This window comes from Salmo salar, chromosome ssa25 (assembly GCF_905237065.1).
Source record: "Salmo salar chromosome ssa25, Ssal_v3.1, whole genome shotgun sequence".
Taxonomy (NCBI): Eukaryota; Metazoa; Chordata; class Actinopteri; order Salmoniformes; family Salmonidae; genus Salmo; species Salmo salar.
In genome coordinates this window covers 18,673,797-18,698,245 of record NC_059466.1, presented here as the reverse complement: position 1 = coordinate 18,698,245, position 24,449 = coordinate 18,673,797, and the positions used below count along the sequence as shown (strand labels likewise).

The 24,449-nt window shown below is 42.6% G+C and overlaps 2 protein-coding genes across 3 annotated transcripts in view; both read right to left on the bottom strand.

The window, feature by feature from the left end:
- LOC106586322 (ly6/PLAUR domain-containing protein 6B) overlaps positions 1-8,709 on the bottom strand; it is a 55,011-nt gene extending 46,302 nt beyond the window's left edge. The window contains exon 1 of one of the 2 annotated variants that reach the window (XM_014173495.2): positions 8,518-8,709. The gene's annotated coding sequence lies outside the window, so the exon portion shown is untranslated. Of the gene's footprint in view, positions 1-7,216; positions 7,585-8,517 lie in introns of those variants that run through there. The other variant, XM_045707370.1, reaches the window with a different exon arrangement.
- A 144-nt stretch (positions 8,710-8,853) lies between these two features.
- kif5c (kinesin family member 5C) overlaps positions 8,854-24,449 on the bottom strand; it is a 41,681-nt gene continuing 26,085 nt past the window's right edge. Inside the window, exons 12-26 of the mRNA XM_014173493.2 lie at positions 23,367-23,545; positions 22,789-22,857; positions 20,696-20,902; positions 17,487-17,633; positions 17,131-17,319; positions 15,967-16,084; positions 15,789-15,865; positions 15,519-15,628; positions 15,267-15,368; positions 15,039-15,099; positions 14,881-14,952; positions 13,345-13,449; positions 12,974-13,190; positions 12,551-12,739; positions 8,854-11,612 (exon numbers count right to left, since the gene is read on the bottom strand). Coding sequence (XP_014028968.1) covers positions 12,558-12,739; positions 12,974-13,190; positions 13,345-13,449; positions 14,881-14,952; positions 15,039-15,099; positions 15,267-15,368; positions 15,519-15,628; positions 15,789-15,865; positions 15,967-16,084; positions 17,131-17,319; positions 17,487-17,633; positions 20,696-20,902; positions 22,789-22,857; positions 23,367-23,545 — 1,835 coding nt within the window. The 3' untranslated portion in view covers positions 8,854-11,612; positions 12,551-12,557. The remainder of the gene's footprint in view (positions 11,613-12,550; positions 12,740-12,973; positions 13,191-13,344; positions 13,450-14,880; positions 14,953-15,038; positions 15,100-15,266; positions 15,369-15,518; positions 15,629-15,788; positions 15,866-15,966; positions 16,085-17,130; positions 17,320-17,486; positions 17,634-20,695; positions 20,903-22,788; positions 22,858-23,366; positions 23,546-24,449) is intronic.

The window sequence follows — 24,449 nt, the reverse complement described above, 5'->3', positions numbered from 1 at the left end:
GGACTTGCTTCCATTCAGCCACAAGAGCATTAGTGAGTTTGGGAACTGATGTTGGGCGATTAAGCCTGGCTCGAAATCGGCGTACCAATTCATCCCAAAGGTGTTCGATGGGGTTAAGGTCAGGGATCTGTGCAGGCCAGTCAAGTTCTTCCACACCAATCTCGACAAACCATTTCTGTATGGACCTCGCTTTCTGCACAGGGGCATTGTCATGCTGAAACAAGTAAGGGCCTTCCCCAAACTGTTACCACAAAGTTGGAAGCACATAAGATTTCCCTTCACGGGAACCAAGGGGCCTAGCCCGAACCAGGAAAAACAGCCCCAGACCATTATTTCTCCTCCACCGAACTTTACAGTTGGCACTATGCATTGGGGCAGGTATCGTTCTCCTGGCATCCGGCAAACCCAGATTTGTGGCGAAGTGTGATTCATCACTCCAGAGAAGGCGCATGGTGATCTTAGGCTTGTGTGTGGCTGCTCCGCCATTGAAACCCATTTCATGACGCTCCCGACGAACAGTTTGTGTACTGACGTTGTTTCCAGAGTCAGTTTGGAACTTTGTAGTGAGTGTTGCAACCAAGGACAGATGATTTTTATGCGCTACACGCTTCAGCACCCCGTTCTGTGAGCTTGTGTGGCCTACCACTTTATGGCTGAGCCGTTGTTGCTCCTAGACATTTCCACAATAACAGCACTTATAGTTGACCGGGGCAGCTCTAGCAGGGCAGAAATTTGACAAACTAACTTGTTGGAAAGGTGGCATCCTATGATGGTGAGCTCACTGAGCTCTTCAGTAAGGCCATTCTACTGCCAATGTTTGTCTATGGAGATTGCATGGCGGTGTACTCGATTTTATACACCTGTCAGCAACGGGTATGGCTGACAGGGATGTCCACATACTTTTGTATATATAATATACCTATTGCCCCACAAGTGGTAGGTAATAACACACTATCTTTAACAACTTCAACACAAGAACTGAGAGCTATTGTGAGATGGAGAAAGAATAGTGAGACTAATGCGTATTTGTGCTGTGTCAGACCGTTATTGACAGAGGTATCTCAGAGTGGAGATATGTCTATTGTGTCTTGACAGTTAGATCTGACTGTGATTTACAGGATCAGGCTTATTCATCTTAGATTTCAATTGGTTTCAAATGGTCTCCTACTCCACCCACCTAGTGTGTTATACAGTTTACGTTCAACCAGCTACCTATGAAGCCCTGCAGGAATGTGTGAAACTCAGCACATAGTTATAGCCTGTGTAAGCCAGCTGACCCCATGAACTGTTAACTGGCAAACATTTTTTTTTAAAGTAAAAATCCAGAGGGTTTAAGAGTTTAAAATTATTTTTAAAAACATGACAAAGCCGAATTATATTAGGCTTAATCTTTGCTTATATAGGTAGCATAAAAGGTCCTCAGGAGGACAAAGCAGTCTTTCAAACATCAGATACTGAGTCTCAATGAAAAAGGTGAGCCTGGAATTGCAGGTGTTTTCCAATAGAAGGCACTTTATTCATGGACAAAAGGCTTCTTGTAGCTGGGGGAGGACGCAGGTAGAGCTGGGAAATACATTTTTGACAGTAAAACAATTAGGTTTTTATAGCTTTTCAATGTGCCACCGCTAACTTGCTCTGAACTGGATCACTACGTGCCTACTTCTCCTGTCTTCTCTCATCGGTTTTAGGGGCACTGGTGGAAACAGGCCAAAATGTAATTAAAGTGTAGATTAAACATAAAATCCTTTGTCAAACTCGACAGTCACACCAAAATGTAAACATTTCATGTGCATTGACTCACTCAGTACCATGGGGAACTATACAATTGGATGGAGTCACTTTCACTTTTTTGGGGGAAACGAGTACCTGGTTTAATAGGCTGTATAATTGGACCATTCAACTTGGCGATTATCTTCATTAAAGCTTTGAGAGCTTCTCCTTAATGGTCGAGGGTCTTCGATCGTTTTTAATTAACGAGACACAATTCCTTCTCCAAACCTACGGCGGAATCAATAGAACCAGAGCAGGCCATTGGGCGTTTGCCCCAGTTAGTCTGCCTGTGCCTTTGTTGACCTTGCTCCTTGGAGATCTAATCTGTAGCGATGATGAGAGATTGGGTCCTATCCCAGAGTTCTCTAGTCAGGTTAAGATTAAATTAAACTCCTTTAGCTGTCCTACCTGGGCCTTGGGCCAAGGTAATTGAATAGAGATGCCTGGAAGTTTTATCCAGCGCGGTTGAATATAGTAATCCCTTCTTCTCCCATGGTTTCACATATGTCACCTGAGTGCAGAGCCGGTGGTGCAGCCTGCCTGAACATTCTATGGGGCAGTGCCAGTTTCTGTTTATTAAGACATGTCCCATGGCAAAGATTAAATCACACAATGCCCTTCGTAGGGCTCTCCCTTAACTCAGCAGTCCAAAAAGGGACCGTTGCTTTAACCATTCCTCTTTGGCCTGGGCAAATCCCTTTCTGGTCACAGGTGCCAACATTAAGATCAGCATGTTCGTAACTCTTCATTTGGGACAGGATTAGAAATGAAGACTTGGGTGTTTTGTTTATGGCAATGAGGTCTTTCCACACCACATGTGTGATTCACCACCTCAGAGACTAACTAGAGAGTGCCTACCACTTCGAAAGGTAAATAAATCCATGACAGAGATGATTAAGTATTCAGAAGTCAGTACTGCAAGAACACAGAGATGTGAAAAATGTACCTCTTAATGAAATGCTCATTTTCAGATAAATCTCTCCCACCTCTCTTTCTGCCTCACCCTACCTAGTTTAAAAGTTGATTCAAGATAACCTTATGAATTCCAAGTTTTCCTCAGGTAGGACACAATGGCAATCTGCCAATGTTCGTAAGCGACTCTTATCAGTCACTGTGGCAACCTGTTTGTCTTTGGGTCATACATCACCTCTGGACAGGGACATCAACCCCCATCGTCCATCCTAAAATCATGAAAATAACACGGGGAAAGGGCAGGTTCCTCAGACCAGGCCTTATTAGTGCAGGTAACCATCCCTTGTGGTTCTGGATCATAGGTTTTCACCTGCCCCTTCAATCAGAAGACTAGCCTCCAAGGAACCACTGACACTCCCCTTTTTCAACAATGGGGCATTCCATGGGCATTATTTATGTTGACAACGTGGTTAGATTAAGGAGATGTGATATCTTTCAAAGAGTGTATGTTTGAAAAATTTGAATTTTGACATTTATTTGGTTTCAAATTTGCCGCTCTTGAAATGCACCTGCTGTTGATAGGGTGCGCCACGGGTGACACGCTAGCGTCCCACATAGCCCCAAGAAGTTAGGGCTAGGGGGCAGTATTGACACGGCCGGATAAAAAACGTACCCAATTTAATCTGGTTACTACTCCTGCCCAGTAACTAGAATATGCATATAATTATTGGCTTTGGATAGAAAACACCCTAAAGTTTCTAAAACTGTTTGAATGGTCTCTGTGAATATAACAGAACTCATATGGCAGGCCAAAACCTGAGAAGATTCCATGCAGGAAGTGGCCTGTCTGACAAGTTGTGTTTCATCTTGGCTCTTTTTATTGAAGACTGAGGATCTTTGCAATAACGTGACACTTCCTACGGCTCCCATAGGCTCTCAGAGCCCGGGAAAAAGCTGAACGATATCGAGGCAGCCTCTGGCTGAAACACTTTATCGCGTTTGGCAAGTGGCCGATCAGAGTACTATGGGCTTAGGCGCGTGCCCGTAGTCGACCGGTTGCTTTATTTTCTTTCGTCTGTTTACCTAAACGCAGATTACCAGTCGGAATATTATCGCTTTTTTATGAGAAAAATGGCATAAAAATGTATTTTAAACAGCGGTTGACATGCTTCGAAGTACGGTAATGGAATATTTAGAATTTTTCTGTCACGAATTGCGCCATGCTCGTCACCCTTATTTACCCTTTCGGATAGTGTCTTGAATGCACGAACAAAACGCCGCTGTTTGGATATAACTATGGATTATTTTGAACCAAACCAACATTTGTTATTGAAGTAGAAGTCCTGGGAGTGCATTCTGACGAAGACAGCAAAGGTAATAACATTTTTCTTATAGTAAATCTGACTTTGGTGCTAAACTTGCTGGGTGTCTAAATAGCTAGCCCTGTGATGCCGGGCTATCTACTGAGAATATTGCAAAATGTGCTTTCACCGAAAAGCTATTTTAAAATCGGACATATCGAGTGCATAGAGGAGTTCTGTATCTATAATTCTTCAAATAATTGTTATGCTTTTTGTGAACGTTTATCATGAGTAATTTAGTAAATTCACCGGCAGTGTTCGGTGGGAATGCTAGTCACATGCTAGTCACATGCTAATGTAAAAAGTTGGTTTTTGATATAAATATGAACTTGATTGAACAAAACATGCATGTATTGTATAACATAATGTCCTAGGGTTGTCATCTGATGAAGATCATCAAAGGTTAGTGCTACATTTAGCTGTGGTTTGGGTTTATGTGACATTATATGCTAGCTTGAAAAATGGGTGTCTGATTATTTCTGGCTGGGTACTCTGCTGACATAATCTAATGTGTTGCTTTCGTTGTAAAGCCTTTTTGAAATCGGACAGTGTGGTTAGATTAACGAGAGTCTTGTCTTTAAAATGGTGTAAAATAGTCATATGTTTGAAAAATTTAAGTTTTTGCATTTTTGAGGAATTTGAATAACGCGCCACAGGATTACACTGGCTGTTGAGTAGGTGGGACCTAGCCCATAGAGGCTAATTCAACTGGGAATTTCTCAAGACTCCACAGCAAGGCAGATTTCCTGAGGTAACTATGTTTAAGTATGAGGGGGAGGCTGGAGTAGGTGACGTCCATCAATCTCTCTCTACACACAATGATAGCCTGTCCTCATCTTGTCAATGACATAAACGGATAGGTAGGCTGCATGACATAATGACATGAAGCTCAGATGACACGTGATGGAGGTGTACTCTAGCCTGGAGGTTGACTTTTTTTTTTACATGTCTCTATTAAGACCCTATACCTCAAAGCCTTGACGTCATTGAATTCACAACATATGGAGTCTTCGCGTATAATAATCATATGACATTCATGTAATGCTATGAACTCATTTTGCTCCTGTTGGGGGTTTTTCACTAAGGTTAAATCCTAGCTGCAGGGGAGTTTATCTAAACGCCTTCTGAACAAAAGTTGGATGACAAGTTTCCATCTTGTCATCCAATTATATAATATGTAGCCTTTTTATTAGTGCTTATAACAGTAGGTTTGTGGCACGGTTTGTTTGGAGGGCGATATAATGGGGGGGGGTTAAAAACTGAGAAGACTCATTTTTCACTCTCCACCTTTCTTCTTGCCATCTCTCTGGTCGTCTTACCCCACCACCATCCATCCCTCTCTCACTCTGTCTATCCATCTGTCTCCTTCCCTCTCTCCTCTCTTTTCATGGGGGGGAAAGTGGCTGCTGAATCAAAGCAGGCCAGTGAACAAGGCCCCCTCTTTTCAGCAGAGTGATAAAAAGTTAATTGGTAGTGTGTGACCAGTCTCAGATTCCTGTGTAATTGCCTCGAGTTGGGTCGGCCTTGATGAAGTCAGTTATACGACAGAGGGAGAAAAACACCAAAAAGCAACTTAAAACCTTGGCCAGTATCCAAATGATTTAATGAAGAACCTTCTGCAACAAACTGGCAACTAACAAAAGGAACACATGTGCTTGGAGCCACATTGTAGTTACTGTTGATAACAGGCACATTTTGTTGATTCTATTGTACATTACATCCATCCAACTTATATATATATATATATAGGTATCTTTCTTTGAAACCAGGAATCGAACATATTTACTACTTTTCTGAAAAGACAAAAAAAAAATCAACACGTCTACTTTCAAGATTAAGATCAGGACTCAGAATGTGGCAAAAGATGATGTTATATGGTAAAAAACGTTATTACCAATGCTTAATATCAGATGGGTTCTTATCAGATATGTTCTGACTGAGTCGTAATCCAATAATAAAAAACACAGCTTGTGCTATCTATCTACAGCATTAGCAGTAGTATGTCTTCACATGTACTTCTCCTTGACTATTAACACACTGACCCAAAAGTCTGTGAGCTAGATCTTACTGCCAAGGACTGGCGCCCAATAAATTAAATGATAGTCAAACTTTAAACATTGTGCAGCAGCACTGTTTGAGCAATACCAGAGCTCAGGGTTGCAACACCTATCTCTGTGTTGCAGCAGTAGGCTATAGCTACATGATATCAGCGATTTTTTATTTTTTTAACCAACTATTGAGATTTGACTTGCGATATAGATCAAAACACTTGGGTGAACTGTTGGAACCATAGAAATAGAATGATTTATATTAAGAAACAAAGTGGAAAACAGCATTGTTCTTGTTTGGTACAATCTGTAGACTGCATTTGACCTAACAGAACAGCCTGAAAACTGACAAGACGGAGTTAACTACAGACGTTACACACGGCTGAGTCGCATTTCAAAATATTGCATGAGATATCGATCTCTTGCCATATGGATATTGCACAGGTCAATATTGCAATTTTGATGTGAATTAGATTAATTGTGCAGCCCTACTACCCAGGTAACCCAAGTTCATCCTTTCATTTATAAAAACTCTCTATTCTATCTTACTGGAGAGGGCCCTTGATGAAACCAGTCAAACAGACACATATGGATGGATTCTTCTCTGCCTTTTCCACTCTAAGGCCCTCATCAGCCAAGGCCCTCCTTAAGAACAGGGCACCACTTCAAACAGCTCATCACCAAATTCCCCTGTGATCTCCCACTGTCCTGACAGCAGACTGACAGACAAACACACAGACAGACATGATAAGAAGGGGGAGGAGGGCTCTGTTTCACTCTTGACTACCCCGGAAAATGACTGATGGCAGGAGATAGAGGGACGAGGGACACGACTGATAGAGGGCCTGACAAGTTTGAGATGGGTAGAGAAAGAGAAAAAAAAGAAAAACTGGAAGAAATGGGGCTGCTGGATGCATTGATAAAGGAAGAGAGAAAGATAACAGGATGACAAGGACAGAGGGAAAGAGAGAAGCCTAACATAATCCTGCATAGGTTGCAGTATAAAGTTGGCACATTGCTAGAATGAGAGATATAGCTGAAATTAGGGCTAGTCTGGAAGAATTTAAAGGATGGGGTGGCATAATACAAATGCCAGCACCATGCCCCCCTACTTTTCCCACACACCGAGCACCAGACTTGTACAAGTATGGAGGCTTGACTTGAAGAGAGGGGGTAGGCAGTCTGTTTTTAACTTGTTTTGGTTGTGCACTGGTGGACTTCTGGCAGCAGTTGGTGTGTATGGGACCATGCTGAGAACCACCTGTCCGGACAAAGTCAACCAAAAGTAAGTACCCTCTAGTGAGTGATGCTTTATGGGTAGCTTAGATTTCATTCAAAATGATGTCCTTGTTTTCATATTTCACATATTTTATGTGTTTAATGACAGTGACGTAACATAAATAAATGTATAGACTACTGTAAGATTTCAGAGCTATATGTTTACATGATGAGTGAGAGCTATAGGCCTACGTTAAGTGAGAGCAACACTCATGAAATGCCAAAGAAATATGCATGAATAGAAAGTGGGAACTGGGGAACTGCCAATGGCAATACATTTCTGTTGGTTGTGCATTTCTGTTTCCTGGAAGCTGTGTGGCCCTGGCTGGGCCCTGAGTGACAGATTGAGACAGGGGTCAGCAGTGGATCCCTGGGCCGGCAGGACACACACAAACAGGCTAGCCTTATGTGGCACTGCAACTGTCATAGCGGAACATTAATGGAGAGAGAGGGAGGGCTATAGGTGGCTGGGTGTGTGGTTTCCTGACCACTACAACAACAACAAAAAACGGATTCAATTGTAGGCTCAGCTTCTGTACTCAAAACATTATGGGGCTAAATGCATATCGTTTTACATAATTATTGATCATACTTAGTGATGAAATCTCTTAAGTTGAATGATCAAATGATCTGTGTTGTGGTTTGAACCACAGTTACGGGCTGTGAGTGACACAACACAAACATTTCTGTTCCTCAGTTGCCAGTAGCCCATAGTTAAGAGTACACCGTGCAGACACTTAGATGTCCATTGTTTCTCCTGTGGCTCAACCATTGGAAACTATTGGGCATGAGTGTTCCGCACACATTTTCAATAGACCAATACAATGGCCTTTGTTCGATGGTTAAACATGTCACCAACAGCTGTCTGCTGAATGGACAACAGTTCACGACAATGGACTACTACGTTGCCATCGATAACAAGATTTGCGCCCCTTAGAAGCAGAAAAAAATAAACCTCACAATTTACCACTACTATAAATATTTCCATATTCGATGAATGATTATTATTACGTTTTCTGTAATACTTACAATAATGGCTCGATGTAACCTATGAATTAGGCTATGCAAAAAAATCTGTAGCCTGCACTATCAATCACTTATTGCGCCTTGCTCCATTGCAAAACCGTGTAACCGTGCAATTGACTTACCTTTGGCAATGTTTGGTCAGTTTGTTTCTGGATTTAGTTGAAAACGGTGAGGTAGGTATCTTTTTCGTCGCCTACAACTTCGGTGTATGACCCATGTTGCCTCGTCTCGGTGTGGTTGACAGGGCAGCAGGCGCAGCGGGACCCGGGAAGAGGCGGGGAAGCCAACCGGAGGGCGGGGTTGAACGGCAGGTGAAGTTTCCGCTCTCGAGGAGAAGTGGATATCGGAATCTTGCGTGGGCAAGTGTGAGGACCCAAATCACCCCCCGCACAAGTTGTTCATCATAGCTGTTAAAAAAAATGACACAATTTCCCAGAAGAAAAACAACAACATATTGATAATATTCATATTTTTATTGTGTCTGAAACAAAGTGTTCAGTCTATGGATCCAATATTATCATGTAGTCCTATTTAAATAAGTAAAGGGAAAGAAATAGGCTATTATGTTGGCTAACACCAGACTTGTTCAGTTTAATCTGTCTTTATTTTAATGAATCTTGACATCTGAAATTGTTATCTTACACCATGCAGTCATCATCAACAGCACTATTTTGTACGAACAGAACAGTGTGGTAGCCTATTAGGTACAGGACAGAGATACATCTTGTGGTGAACATAGGCCTTCATATGGCATATGATGAGAAAAATGGCTAAATATGATTTATGTCCGAGTTTCTCTTTAACTTATGAAAACCGTTGTCTGAACAACATTGTCCCTTGTACCATAAACCTTATTGATAGTTGACCCACAAGCGCTTTCTTTGCAAATGTTTCAGACTAAGAGACTAACAGTGACCAAAGACACTTCAGAAGAGAGAGAGAGAGAGACAGGTGGAGAGAGAGAAAGAGAGAGAGCGAGAGAGAAGCGATAAGACAAATAAAATTTAAAACAGGAAATGACATTCAGCTCAGGAATTTGACAGAAGCCAACAGTCATCCTTCAGTCATCATGATAATACCTTAAGGAAGGGTCATTCATATGTGTAAGTAAATGAATGCATGACTTTCAACAGGAAACCAGTATGAGAGGTGAACGAATGGTAGACCCTGTCCCAAGACACCTAATAGAACACATTTCACAACAGTATAATTCATTATTCACTGTGTATTTAGACACTGTAAAAAAAAAAAACATTTCATCTTTAACACTGCATTGTTGGAAAATGACCCGTAAGTAAGCATTTCACTGTTAGTCTACACTTGTTGTTTACGAAATGTTTTTTATTTGTATTTGTGTGACTGACTTCATTTTTTTCCTTCCCTCATACAAAGTTCAGAAAAACACTTATTTAGACTCTGTGAACTAGAATGAACGAGGAAGTTGAAAAGCACTTGATTTGATACATGACAGAGAGCAGATATCTACAAAACATTAGTCCGAATATCTTTTAGCACCGTCAATACAGGTGGACCACAAGTAGACAAGTGACATGGAGGAAATACTCGAGATCCCAGACCAATGACAACAATGACAACCTTATATAATTTGTAAACCATTCTGATTGTGTTACTTCTTTAGAGCGGAGAGAGTAAATCCAGAAAGACCAAACATGAAATCCCTGATAAACCCTAGAACTCAAACACTTCAGTTCCACCTACCCCATACACTGCAAGATCTACTGATAGGCTGATCAGCATCATGGCAGTCAAACAACCAATCACACGTCTCATCATCTCTTCAACTTCAGATAACCACAGGTATTCAATCATCTTTCTTCTACACCTTCATTTATAAAGGTAATTGACGATACACCTTCTTTAAAAATAACAAGCTGGCATGTGAGACATCCAGTCTAAAGCAGCAAAAAACGACACCCAGCAAAGGAAGGAAATACGGTATAATAAGCATGTTAGGTATTCCAAAATACCTATATATCTTTTAGGTCTAATTCCTCACATTTCTTGGAAATTTTCATGAGCTGTACGATCCGTCTGTTTTGGCTTCATAGCACCTCATTAACGTATTTCGATTTGGTCTGCATGTAACACAAATGAAAAGATGCAATGCCCCCGGAAACCAAGAATATAGAAAATATTTGCAAGTTCTGTCTCAACAATCTGCTCCAATGCTGTCTTAAAATGTTGTTACTGTAGCTTGGCAAATATTAAAACCTTATGGGATACCTACTCTGAATTAGAAAGGTTTACAATGAGAAGGTTGATCTGTATCTTAACAATGTGCATCTCAAGCAGAGTAGACTAGTAAAGTATGACCATAGAATCTTCACGTGACTTCAGTAGTGTGGGATATTGTCAAAGCACATGTTCAAATAACTAACATCAATGTTGCATAAATAAAATGTGTCAAATAAATAGCGGATATCTTAATAAAAGGTGCGCAAATAATAATCATTAAATCAACAAAATTCAGTACAAAACAGAGTGCTACTTTCAAAACCACTACTTTTAAAGGTGATCTTAAACATTCATCAAAAAACACTATGTGGGCTCTAAAACACACTACAATACTAACTGTGTCTCCCTACGTTCATCCTTAACAACATCTGTGTCCCTTCTATCGTTTCTGAGGGTATTGGTGTTAGACAGAAACCCCTAAACAACCATATTCAATGTTACCCTCTAAACCACCTTTTCTCATAATTTATCTTAACGGAAAACCAGCCTGTTTCACAAGATACAACACTGAACAAGCACCAGAGAGACATCACCCTCAACAACATATAGTAGCTCGTTACACATTTCAGTCAGAGAGAGAGAGTGAGAGAGAGGCATATTGATAGAGCACCAGAAACAGAGGCAGAGTGAGAGAGATTCAAGAAGGCGAGAGATGAAAAGCACTTGTTCAGCATTACGGAGCCTCTCTTTCCTCTTGACCATGAGGATAGGAGACCTATTAATAAAGATATCTGGCTTACAGAGTGTGTTTTTTTTGTTCAGGAATGAGGAGTCTGGAGTCCCAGTAAAGGCAGAGTGGTGAGAGAAGGAGAGGAGGATTGGTCCCAGTGGTTAGAGAGAGAGATAGCAAGGTCCATGGGGAAAGAGAATATCCCAGACAGTCCTGGACTGGGGTCCGGTCCTACACGGAGAGGAGATATGGTCTGTACATCCAGCTGGAAAATCCAGCTTCCACCTGCAGCTGTGAAAAAAAAGAGAGAGAGAAAGACTCAGGGAGAGACTCAGAAAGAGATTGTTTATGGTTCGACTGCCTAGCATCGCATTGTAACTGTGAGGTAATAGCATTAGATTGGTGATGTATTTCAGATAACATGAGGTCATGAAAGGGACAAAAAACACAAAGCTCTGATTTTATATATATATGTGCTGCCCCCTTGAGGACCAATATTGAACTTTACATTTGAAATGTAGAGGCTAAAGTGCCTCTGAACACTTTCCTAGGGACTCTAATGCTCTTTAAGATTCAGATCTCGTGTACTAGTTTCTAGAATAGAGTGAATGCTTTGGTCCTGACCTAGATATTGGCACCAACACAGATGTCATTGAGGCCTTTGGCTTTCTCTGTAAACCTCAAGTGATTCCCAGAGTTCTCTCAGGGCTGATTAAAGCTTTAATTAAAGCCTTTGAGACTTCAATTAATGGCTGGTTTCCTGGCTGTCATTAATCTTCTCAAAGGCCAACAGCACCAGAGTGGGCCAATACCAGACCCCATCACCAATTAGTCCAATGTGATTAAGTCATGCTAAACGCGTGACAAAAAGAGAAGCCACACAGCTGGGCTCAGGGTTACCATAGGCATTTCTTCCAAGATGTGATTTGGCTGAATCAAGCATTCAACAGCTGTATTGTTTCAATTCAGCTGTGAATAAATTGTAAGGAATGGCTGTAAGGTTAAAAATAGAGCAGTGTGGGAAGTAGGAAAGGTCATTGGAGTTCATCAGTGAGAAGGGAACTGCTTTCTGGAGCAGTCGCAAGGCATATCCACTTGTTGGACCTCAAACTAAGCACTAACATCATACATATGTTCCCACAAAACACTTTATTTTCTCATACAGAATGATGAAAATAAGACAACTAATGAATTGATCAATGGCTAATGACAATATGTCCTGTACTAACCTGTGCTTTATTTGCTGCGGTGCTGCTGCTGCTGCTGCTGCTGGCGGTGGGGTGATGGAGAGGCCGGGTGGCGGTAGTGGTGAGGGCTAGACACCGCTCCACCCCCGCGGATAGAGCCTCCACGGATGGAATGACCCGCTGAGGGAGAGGATGTGGAGTGCTGCTGATGTCCTGCACGGATGGGCTTAGCTACAGAGAGAGAAGGGGCGAGACAGGGAATATACACTGATATTAAACTTTTCATACAATTTCCTGTACAACACACACACACACAGATATATTAATACAGAGATATGTCAGCTATATTTAAGTTACCTGGAAATCATTTATCACTGGATACAGTTACGAAACATGAAGCTCCCTGAGACACATGTAGGGGGCAACTTCTCCCAACGTTCTCTACTGTGTACCTCTGTCTCTCACCTATTTGTGCAGAGTGCCCCCTCCTGGAGGCGTTCTTGGAGAGCATGGCCTCTTTGATGCGGTCCACCTCCTGCAGGTAGCGTTTGCGGTCCCTCATGGCACTCTCTTTGGCCTCCCTCAGGGCCGCTTCCAGGGCCTTGACCCTCTCAGCCGTAGCCCGCAGACGCTTCTCCAGCTTGGGCAGCTCACAGCGCAGGTCGGCGTTATCACGCACCAACTGGAGAGGAGAGATGGGGAAGAGGAGGATATGTAGTTACAGTGTGTGTGTGTGTGTGTGTGTGTGTGTGTGTGTGTGTGTGTGTGTGTGTGTGTGTGTGTGTGTGTGTGTGTGTGTGTGTGTGTGCGTGTGTGTGTGTGTGTGTGATTCCTACCTGTTTGTGGACCTTGGTGAGCTGCTCTAGGTTGTTCTCCAGGAAGGTGATCCTCTGTCTCTGAGCCAGACTGCCCCCGGCCTCATCATTATCCATCTCTGCACTCTGATTGGACAGAAACAGGGAAGTGACATCACACATAGGGCTGGGGCGGTCACAAAATTGTGTCGGACGGTAAGTGGCGAATGACTGCCGGTCTCAAGGTTAATTAACATAAACATGTTTAGCATCTTCTATGCATAGAAGCTGCTGATGGGGACCTCTAGAACATCTACATGTTAATAAGTGTAATAAATGTATTTAACATAGCCTACACCATCACAATAAAATCCACTATTTATTTAGTTGCAATGAGCCTATATATCTGGGAATGTCCTAGAAATCAAAACATATGGGCTGCATGATGCGACTCTATATTGATGATTTGGAAAAAGTTGCAAAAAAGGAATGCGCTCTGATCCTTGTGCTTCCCGCGGAGACAGAGACAATTGCAATGCTGCTCTGCTTGTGGGGCAAGCAAGTTAGGGGATATGTAATCAATGGAAGATTGAATTAAAATTACAGTATTAAAAGTGAAATGAGAAAGAAAGGCTACAACGACCAAGTTGTTGTTATGTGTAGGCTAACTGTAGGACAGTGAGAAGAGCAGTAATGTTATGGCTAGCATCAATTAGCATAGTTAGCTAGCGTCTCTCGGTTTGATGCAGTCAAGACAGGTACTATATGATATACTATATAATCGGATGGGATAATAAATAACTAGCAAGAAGCTAGTTTAGCACGAGATAACAGTGGTTGCGGTCTCTCCCTCCATGTCTCTGCTCAGGTGCTCCGAACCTCCAGTGTCTTACTCACACTCACACATTAACACACAGCATGGCCTCCGCTCCCTAACCGACAGCTGCTAGCTCTGTGTCTCTCGCTCTCTCCCTTTCTCCATCGCTCCGGTTTAATAAAGTAACAAAACAATTGCCTTTTCTGCTGCTTCCCTCACTCGGATCAGACCAGTTGTTCTTTAGGTCATTTCGGGAACGTGTTTTAAACATGTATTCACGCATTTTGGGTCCGGAGCTTTCCTGTGTCCATTTCGGACCTGGAGCTCTAACTCCCATCACCATTTGTCCTCTTTATTCCAATTACTCGGTTCGGTAGGCTACCCATCAGCGCCATTCATTTGCATAGTTTTGGATGGGATTACCGTGACCAAGAAGGAATTTGACTGGGTCATGACTCGTGACTGGTGGTGTGGTGGTACACACCACAACTGCTGACATTTACAGTATATGGTACATAGTGTGGGAAACTGGTTCCTAACGTCGACTTGTTTGTTGTTGCCTTCGCCTTCTGGCCTTAGTAACCAATAACACCTCACCAAACAACGGCAACAGCCTTGTTAGTTGTTAGAAGAAAAGGTGGATGTAAAGGCATACAGTAAGCCCACAAATTAGTGCATATGTGAAAGTTGACAGAGTGGAAACATTCCAGCTGAGACTTAAGGAGATATCTCCCCCAATAACCTATCCTTCCTGTACTTACCATGCTGACGCGGGAGGTGAGCTCTTGGATGAAAAGCCTGCGCAGGTTGTGCAGGGTCTGAAGCTCCTTGGCCTGGTGGAATTGATACATCTCATGGTCAATGAGTTCAACATCAATCAACACCTGAGACGTACGCTATAATAACTCTATCCACTCACCACAGTTTCTTCCAGCCCCTTCAGGTCCTCCTTGGCCTGCTCTCTCTTCTCATTCATGAAGCTACAGCAGAGAGAACACATGGTGTTCAGGGCTTGGCGATTCATTTCATGTTACAAACGTGTTATGCCATGTTATAACCTATTTATGACCATGTTATAACCATGTTACACACACATCTGAGGAGAACAGAACAGAGCTGTGGTAGATAGTGTAATAGGCAGACTTACACAAGCTTCTGCAGTTGCTCGTCCTTCTCCAGCTCCTCGGCCTTCAGTTTGTCATAGTCTGACTGCAGCTTCCTCTGTTCCAGCTGCAGCCCCTGGTTCAGACTAGCGGGAGAGCACAGTGGTCACTATTCAGCATAGTATAAATCAATGCTACACTGTACATACTGTCCTTATCGTATGGGACTATGTTTACTACCTGAAATGGGACTTAAAAAAAAGACCTGTAACTGAAATAAATAAAATGGATGTTACTCCTTGAGCTCGTCCAGGACCCTCTGCTTGTGGTCGATCTCATCCCGCAGGCGAGACAGCTGCTTCTGATGCACCTCTCTGTGGTTCTCCATCTGCTCCTCTAGGGTCTTCTACAGAGTGCAGAGGGGAACACATGGTCAAGGGTCAAAGTTCATTGATTTTATTTCTCTTTCACAGGAACCTGAAAGAGAGTGGGGGGGGGAGAAAGGGGGTGCATCGAAAATGGGAGGGATGAGAGAGGGAGGATGAGAGAAATAGAGAGATCCTTACCTTCATCTCCACTGCATCCTGCAGTTTGGTCAGGTGCTCCTTCTGCTTATCCATCACATGTACCTCTTTCATTTTCTCTGTGTAGATGTGAAATGATAAAACAAGAGACAGTTTTTTTTCTTTGTGTGATGGACGTATTGGTGACAGGCATGTTTGTGTTGGTGTCTGCATGTCTCACCCTGTGCATGTAGTGCATGTAGCTCTTCCATCAGGGAGTCCTGGCTTTCTTCCAGCTGTCTCTTCTTCTGCTCCATGTTCTGCATGTAGTCTGTCAGAGACTTGATCTTAGCCTGGTGCTGCATGGAGGACACACACCATCAGACAGGGACGGGGTTAATAACAGTGGAAAATAATACTTTCTCTAACCAGGTTTACATCAAATTTTCTAATGCGAGTAAAGTAAATGTCGGATAAAAAAAATGTCATGACAGGTCAGATTTTTTTCGGTAAACTTTCCACATTTGGACAAAACAATATACGCTAGACAGGGTGAGCTCTTTTGGTGTCTGTGACATATTTTTGTGTCTGTAAAATGAATTATTGTCGGTGAAAATGTTGGTGGAAACGTTTTTATGCGCAAATATTGATATACTGTAATAATCATCGTATCGAAGTAAACTTAAGAGTCACGCGATGACATGTTGTGTGGTCCTCCCACTACGACTCAACAGGAAAGCATGACGTTTATTAGGCTACAGATGAAATTAATTATGATTAACTTCACAGGGTGGTGAATGTGCAAGATGGTGAGCTTGATGCTCCTTTCCAATAAATATCGAGGGTCATGTTCTGGTGACATGTTGATCGATGCTTGGCTGCCGTCTGACAAGTAAAAAGAATCTCGCTCTTTTGTCCATAATAATAGTCTCATCACGTAGGCTATATGTGCAATCTAGCCAACAGCACTACCAGAGTGGGCACATTCGCTATATAACTCAACATTTTTTGTGAGAAAACCATCAGTAGAGTTGAAAATGCGAAGGAAACCCATTTAACTTGTATTTTTTATTTGATACATGGGAATTTAACCGCAAAAGGTATTTTATGTGCACTACGTCATCACGCACAGCCTTTTTATCTGCAACAAGTCAATTTGATGGAAACACATCTCTGGTGAGAAAATGCGCATATTGTTTTTATGCAGATTTTTTTAAATATTTGCATGAAAATCTGTCGCCAATTGGATTGAAACCTAGCTACTACCTCACTTTCCAACCAAGCTGCATGAACAGAATAGTTAACTGAAGAAAGGAAAATATTCAACAACTCTTGAAGGACAATGAGAGTGGACTGTTTTTATATATATATATAGAAAATGATGTTAAATCCACTTCCTGGTTACCTGGGAGATGAGTAACTGACAGGAGGCCAGCTCCTTCTCATTGGCCTGCATCTTGCGGGAGGTGTCGACAAGGGAGCTCTCCAGCTGTTTGCTGCGGTTCACCAGAGACTTGACCTCCGACTTCATCTTACTGATGTAAAGACGGGCCATGGTGAACTCCTCCTCGATGACCTCATTCACCTCCATCATCTGAGGAGCAGAGAGAGATCACGAGTGAGTGAGATAGTGTGTGAAATATGTGCTTGTACGGAAAACTGTTTGTAACAGGTAGTGTGTCTCAATGACAGAGTGTGTATATGTGTGTATGAGTGTAAGTGTGTAATTGTGTAATATGTTTGTATAATGTGTGTCCTTACAGCTTTGAGGTCACTGGTGCCGATGATGCCTCCTATCTCACTGAGGTCTCGGAGCAGTAGACTGAGGATCTCTGCTGCTCTCTTCTTATGGTGACTGCTGAGCTCCTGTAGACTGGACAGCTCCCTCTGCACCCCCTCCAGAGTGGTCTGAAACGCACACACATTTTACAATCACAGTCCAGTCATAATCTGTATTCTAGAATATGTTTTGAATGGGGCATAGGAATGCTAGAGAAATGGTCTGAGTTTCATTCCAGGAATGTTCCCTTCCCTCTGCCCTTGTTCACTCTCCTTCACGGATCTGAGAGAACTGGGTAGGTGAAAGCAATAGTTCCTGAGATGTACATATCCAGTCCTTTGAGATCCGTAGCAACGCGGATGCCCCGCCCAGCTGAGGATCTGTCTTTTCCTATTTCCTGTTTGAGGGTGAAAAATCACTGCAATCTCGCTGGATTGATTGCTTTCATTTCACTCTTGCCACTCTTTCATACTTTTTCTTGTGCCTGTCGTTCCTCCCCACATTCTAAGAAAATGCTGACAATAAATGTAATACCTGAACTTCATTCATTATTTGTCCATGCCAGTAAAATGTTGTATGTGCAATAATTCAGTCAATATCTGATGGATTTCTTTTTTTTTAAATGCCATACAGAGTTTTCCCCCACGCCCACCGCCGCCCGCCCCATCTGGAAACCTCTTTCTCCAAGCTAAGGATCCGGATCACATTCTGCCCATGTGTTATTTTACTCACACATTCGTTTTTCTAACATAGCTGCTGTTCACACTCCCCCTCGCTTCACGTTTCGCACATTACACACCCTCTTCTGTACCATGGTATGTCTCTGCCTCATATTTCTGAACAGCTGAAATAAAAACCCTGCTGGGATTTGAACGAACATTCCAAAACATATATATTATGAAGGCTACAATCTTCTCTGTCTGTCGTAACGGATATTGCAGTTGCACAGGCTGGACGCAGTCCCTACAGGTTGGAGCAAAAACAATCAGTGTTTTGTGTGATGATGTAGGGTGATCTGTACAGTTGCTGCCATATCGTAGTTCCTGAAAAAAGAACACCACCTGACAGCCTGTCTGCTTCTTGCGCAGCCAATGTTTGCAATGATGACGAAAAAATAACATTCAATCTCTAATTAGACTGCGTGTCTGTGTTTTGAGATGATCCCCCGGTACAACCACTTCCCCTGTGGGCCTGAAAGCAAAGAACGTAACACAAGTCTAAATATACGTACAGTACCAGTCATAAGCGTGGACACACCTACTCATTCAAGGGATTTTCTTTATTTTTACTATTTTCTACATTGTAGAATAATAGTGAAGACATCAACACTATGAAATAACACATATGGAATCATGTAGTAAACATAAAAGTGTTAAACAAATCAAAATATATTTTATATTGGAGAATCTTAAAAGTAGCCACCCTTTGCCTTGATGACAGCTTTGCACACTCTTTCATAGTTTTGATGTCTTCCCTATTATTCTAAAATGTAGAAAATAGTAAAAATAAAGAAAACCCCTGGAATGAGTAGGTGTGTCCAAACTTTTGACTGGTACTGTATATACTTGGTTTGTATGTGTGGGGCTTTAGCTGAGATTGTTCTTTACTGTCAAGTATATTTGTCCAGGCCTGAATTATTCCTTGACTAGCACCATTCATTCTCGCTGTTCATAATTATAATGTTATAATTTCTAATAGTAACTGTATCGACTGGTTAAATGGGAGAGAGTGCGGTGGTTGCCATCTTAGAGCCAACATTTTCTTCACAGCAGTGCTGCCTGCCAGCAGTAATCTACTCTGATTGATTGAGAGATTCACGGGGTTAGCATCATTAAGTAACATAATAGATGCAAAGCATTGAATATTTATATTCAAAATTAATTTTGTAACTTTTCCCCAGAAACATTTAACTGCAGGTGACTCCCACATCATATGAAGGAATGTGCCAACCTGATTTAGGGGACACAGGGAACAGTTGGGAGTAAAACATTTTCTTGGTGTTAAATACAGTCTGTGAACAAACTTAAAATGTATAAATTGATGGTTCAGATTACGGGACGCCAAGGTCATATTTGTCCATATTATGTTCCAGTTAAAGGGTCATTCAGATTCAATTAGATCTGTGGACCACCCATTTTTAATGGCTGGCTCAGAATATGAGCATTATAGAGATCAGTCCTTTCGGGAGCCCATAGTATTTATTTATAAATCCCATCATTGGATAACCATCATTTTATAACTTGAGATGAAGCTGAATTTATCTATGATCGTCAATGAGTTTGGGAGCGATTACGATATATCGTATCGTTTGAACAACATTGCAAAATAATTTTTGCACTAGTTGGCTGTACCTGCACCAAAACTCCAGTATTTTCCTTCATAGCTTGTTCTCCATGTTATTTTTAAATAGGGAGTCAATTTGTTTTTAGCACTTTTATTTCCATTACTGATCAAAACTAGTTTTCTCATGGCTCTCTCTTGTCTCTCTGCAGCAGACATACAATGAGCAATATGTTTGGAACATCGAAACGCAATAAAATCACAGTATCGAATCACAATAAATATAGAATCGTGAGAATCGCAATACATATAGTATCGGCACCGATGTATCGTGATGATATCGTATCAAAAGCTCCCTGGCCATTCCCAGCCCTACCAAACATGTCGATAACACATTTAGTGTAAAACCTGTAAATAGCTGCGTGCAGCCTCCTCCCCTCCTGAAAAAAGAATATGAAATTGCACTTATGCTTAATGAGGCATGGAAGTTACAACTGTTTTGTGTACAACATGAAGTTTTTAGGAAATCACACCAGTCAGACATAGGCGATCAAGGAAGGGGTAGCGGCAACGGAGCACTCAGCACAGCAGCTACATAGGAAGCGGAGTTTGGCACTCCGCTACGTAAAAGAAAAATCCTGTAAATGTGCAGAAATATATGTATTTTTAGCCTGGGGGAAATTGGGATACAGAAACTCTGTATCCGTAGCCACTCTGTTTAAAAAATTCTAAACGTTTGGAGTATCTTCATCCATTATACAACTGTTGCGTTCATTAGAACTGTTCTAAAAATCTTTTAACAATTTTGATGATGATTGCTACTGTAAAGGGTTAGTGTGTTCAGAGGGGAGGGATCTTCCTGGAATGAAACACAGCCCTGGAGACCAAGCTTCCTCCCAATATGACTCACGCTCTTCTGGTTGAGTTCCTCACTGAGCTGGTTGTTGGAGCGGTTCTTGTTCTCCACTTCCTGGCTCTTGTGGTCGTAGTTAACAGCCAGCTCCTCCAGGGCCTGCAGCACCTCCTTCACCTCCTCTTTGGCCGCCTCGTTCTCCCTCTGCAGCCTGGACAGGTCCTCCTGCAGCTTCTCATAGTCCTTACGGGCCGAAACCAGCAGCTGGATGGACGGGCAGGTGAGATGAGTAAACACACACACACACACACACACACACACACACACACACACACACACACACACACACACACACACACACACACACACACACACACACACACACACACACACAGGTGAACACATACACACACATACAGGCGAACACACATACACACACACACACATGTATAAATAACATATACACGCTAAATTCAAACAACAATACGTTTCCAGCACAGTGCTTAGACCCCCCCCCAAATATAACACCAGATTAGAATCATTTTACAGTCTCTGGCACAAGACGAGGTATTATAAATCCATATCCCAAAATGAAAGCACAAATGCACTTTACAGGAGGTGGACAAGATGACAGAATGGCATTAAAGCAATTGTTTCTCTCAGCAGTTAGATTGTGCCTTGCTCCAGCCTTCAAACCCTTGACTATTTGCCTAGATCGTAATGGACGTGTTACCATGGTAATGTCTTTCTTATTCAAATCCCTTTCTATAATTGCTGCTTTAAAAACCATTAAGGAAAGAATACTTGTATCTGATATGACTCAGCTGACACCGAGTCCCTACTACTACAGAATTTGCATAGTGTGCGATGTGCGTGATGAAACAAAGGTCTACAAAATGTACACTGAGTATACAAAACATGAACACTTTCCATGACTGACTAGGTGAATCCGGATGAAAGCTATGATCACTTATTGATATCACTTGTTAAATCCACTTCAATCAGTGTAGATGAAGGGGAGGAGTCGGGTTAAATAAGGATTTTTGAGACAATTGAGACATGGATTGTGTATTTGTGCCATTCAGAGGGTGAATGGGCAAGACAAAACATTTAAGTGCCTTTGAACGGGGTATGGTAGTAGGTGCCAGACGCACCAGTTTGTGTCAAGAACTGCAGCGCTGCTTGGTTTTTCACGCTCAACAGTTTCATGTGTGTATCAAGAATGGTCTACCACCCAAAAGACATCCAGCCAACTTGACACAACTGTGGAAAGCGTTGGAATCAACATGGGCCAGCATCCCTGTGGAACGCTTTCAACACCCTGTAGAGTGCATGACTCGACGAATTGAGGCTATTCTGAGGGTAAAATGGGGAGGGGGAGCAACTCAATATTAGGAAGGTGTTCCTAATGGTTGGAATACTCAGTGTATATCAAATGCAGATCCATATGTCACCACTAGATGGCAATAAACACAAATTCAAATGATGCACTCTGTTTATGAGGGTAAAAACATACTCCTTTGCTCATTGCACTAATTCAATTTGATGAATACCTTCACTTTTATCAAGTTATAGCATGTCAATCTACGACACTAAGGAATATAGATGAAGGAGATGTGTTGTATAGGGTTGGATAAGCTCACCTCATCTTGATGAAGGAGATGTGTTGTATAGGGTTGGATAAGCTCACCTCATCTAGATGAAGGAGATGTGTTGTATAGGGTTGGATAAGCTCACCTCATCTTGATGAAGGAGATGTGTTGTATAGGGTTGGATAAGCTCACCTCATCTAGATGAAGGAGATGTGTTGTATTGGGTTGGATAAGCTCACCTCATCTAGATGAAGGAGATGTGTTGTATAGGGTTGGATAAGCTCACCTCATCTAGATGAAGGAGATGTGTTGTATAGGGTTGGATAAGCTCACCTCATCTAGATGAAGGTGATGTGTTGTATAGGGTTGGATGAGCTCACCTCATCTAGATGAAGGAGATGTGTTGTATAGGGTTGGATAAGCTCACCTCATCTAGATGAAGGAGATGTGTTGTATAGGGTTGGATAAGCTCACCTCATCTTGATGAAGGAGATGTGTTGTATAGGGTTGGATAAGCTCACCTCATCTAGATGAAGGAGATGGGTTGGATAAGCTCACCTCATCTTGATCGATCATCTGCTCTTTGAACTTCTCTGCCAGCTGACTGTGTTGGTTGATCTCATCATCCTGAGATGGGAGGAAAGAAAAAAAATACAATACAAAAATGTTGCATTCAGGTTTGGATTGACCAAGACTCTGTAATCCACTTTTTGGGGGGGAGTTAGCTAATGCAGGGCTATGGCTGCTAGTGTGAGACGGATTGGTGTGCACACCAATGTTTATTTTCCCAACAGTTAATTGACTTGAGATTTATGACCTGAGGATAATCAATCTAATCACCCCGTATTAGGTAAATGTCTGGGTCATTAAACAAGATTTACAATGATTCCACAGAATTATGCATGTATGTGATTATATAGCATTTGCATATGATTAAAGCCATCTTGTGGTTCATAAAATCTACAAACTGTCCCACCTCAATTAACCACAGACACAGCCCCTTTTCAGTCATCCATGACCATGACCCCTCATCACTCAGTGAGTCATCATGCTGCGTTCATGTGCTCCCGGCATTATCGGAAACTGTGAACATTAAGACTGGGAAGCCCCATCCATTCCTCTCTGGCCCCGCCCACCTTGTCATCCAGCTGCTGGTACAAGTCGGTGATGAGCCCCTCGTATCGGGTCTTCTCCTCGTCCAATAGCGGGACAGGGGGTGGGGCGATGGTGTCAATCATGGGCGTGGCCATGGCGTCACCACTGTTGCTCTTCTTCTCCTTACTGCTCAGCTGTTCCTCCACTGGAACAGCCTCACCTGGTTGAGGGAGAGAGGGGGAGGGGAGGGAGGGAGGGAGGGAGGGAGGGAGGGAGGGAGGGAGGGAGGGAGGGAGGGAGGGAGGGAGGGAGGGAGGGGGAGGGAGGGGGAGGCAGCAGTGGTTAGAGTGATGGACCTCAACCAAACAGTTGTGGGTTATGGAGAGAGAAAGCATGGACAGCTTTGACAGATTTTAGCGCACTAAATGTGCCTAAACGTCCTTATCACATTCATAACATGAGAGTGAGGGAGAAACAAACAAACTGTACAGAAATTGTCTTAGCTCAGAGGAGAATAATATCTATTATCTTTGTGTAACTATTTTCGTTCCATCCCATAAACAGAACACAGCCCAGCACAAACCCATTTCCACAGGAGACAGGGATATTGGCTGTATCCAGGCTGTATTCAGGCTGTATCACAACCGGTTGTGATTGGGAGTCCCATAGGGCGCCGCACAATTGGTCCAGCGTCGTCCGGGTTTTTGTTCCTCACTGACTTGCCTAGTTAAATAAAGGTTAAATAAAAAATAAATAAACATGGGACATGAATAATGTGACAGGTGATGAGGCTGATACCCGCTGGCAGAACCCAGGCGAGCGGCTTAGACCCCGACCGTGCTGACCAGCCAAACACCACCACACCCTGAGATAATCCTCTCACAGCAGAAAGGGGGAAAGATGGATGAGTCTGTGTTGGGCAGCTCTCATGCAGACTTTGAGATAAGGCGGAAAAGCGAGGGATGGGGGTGGAGGGGGGAGGTAGAGTTATAAGCGGACAGAGCTCGGGGGAGGGGCACTTCTACTTCAGAGATCCAGAGGCAGACTGCACTCTGCCATCTTCAAGGACTGTCTGGGCATTTGTAGCTGTGGCTAATCTACAATGCAGCGCATGAATGCGTTAT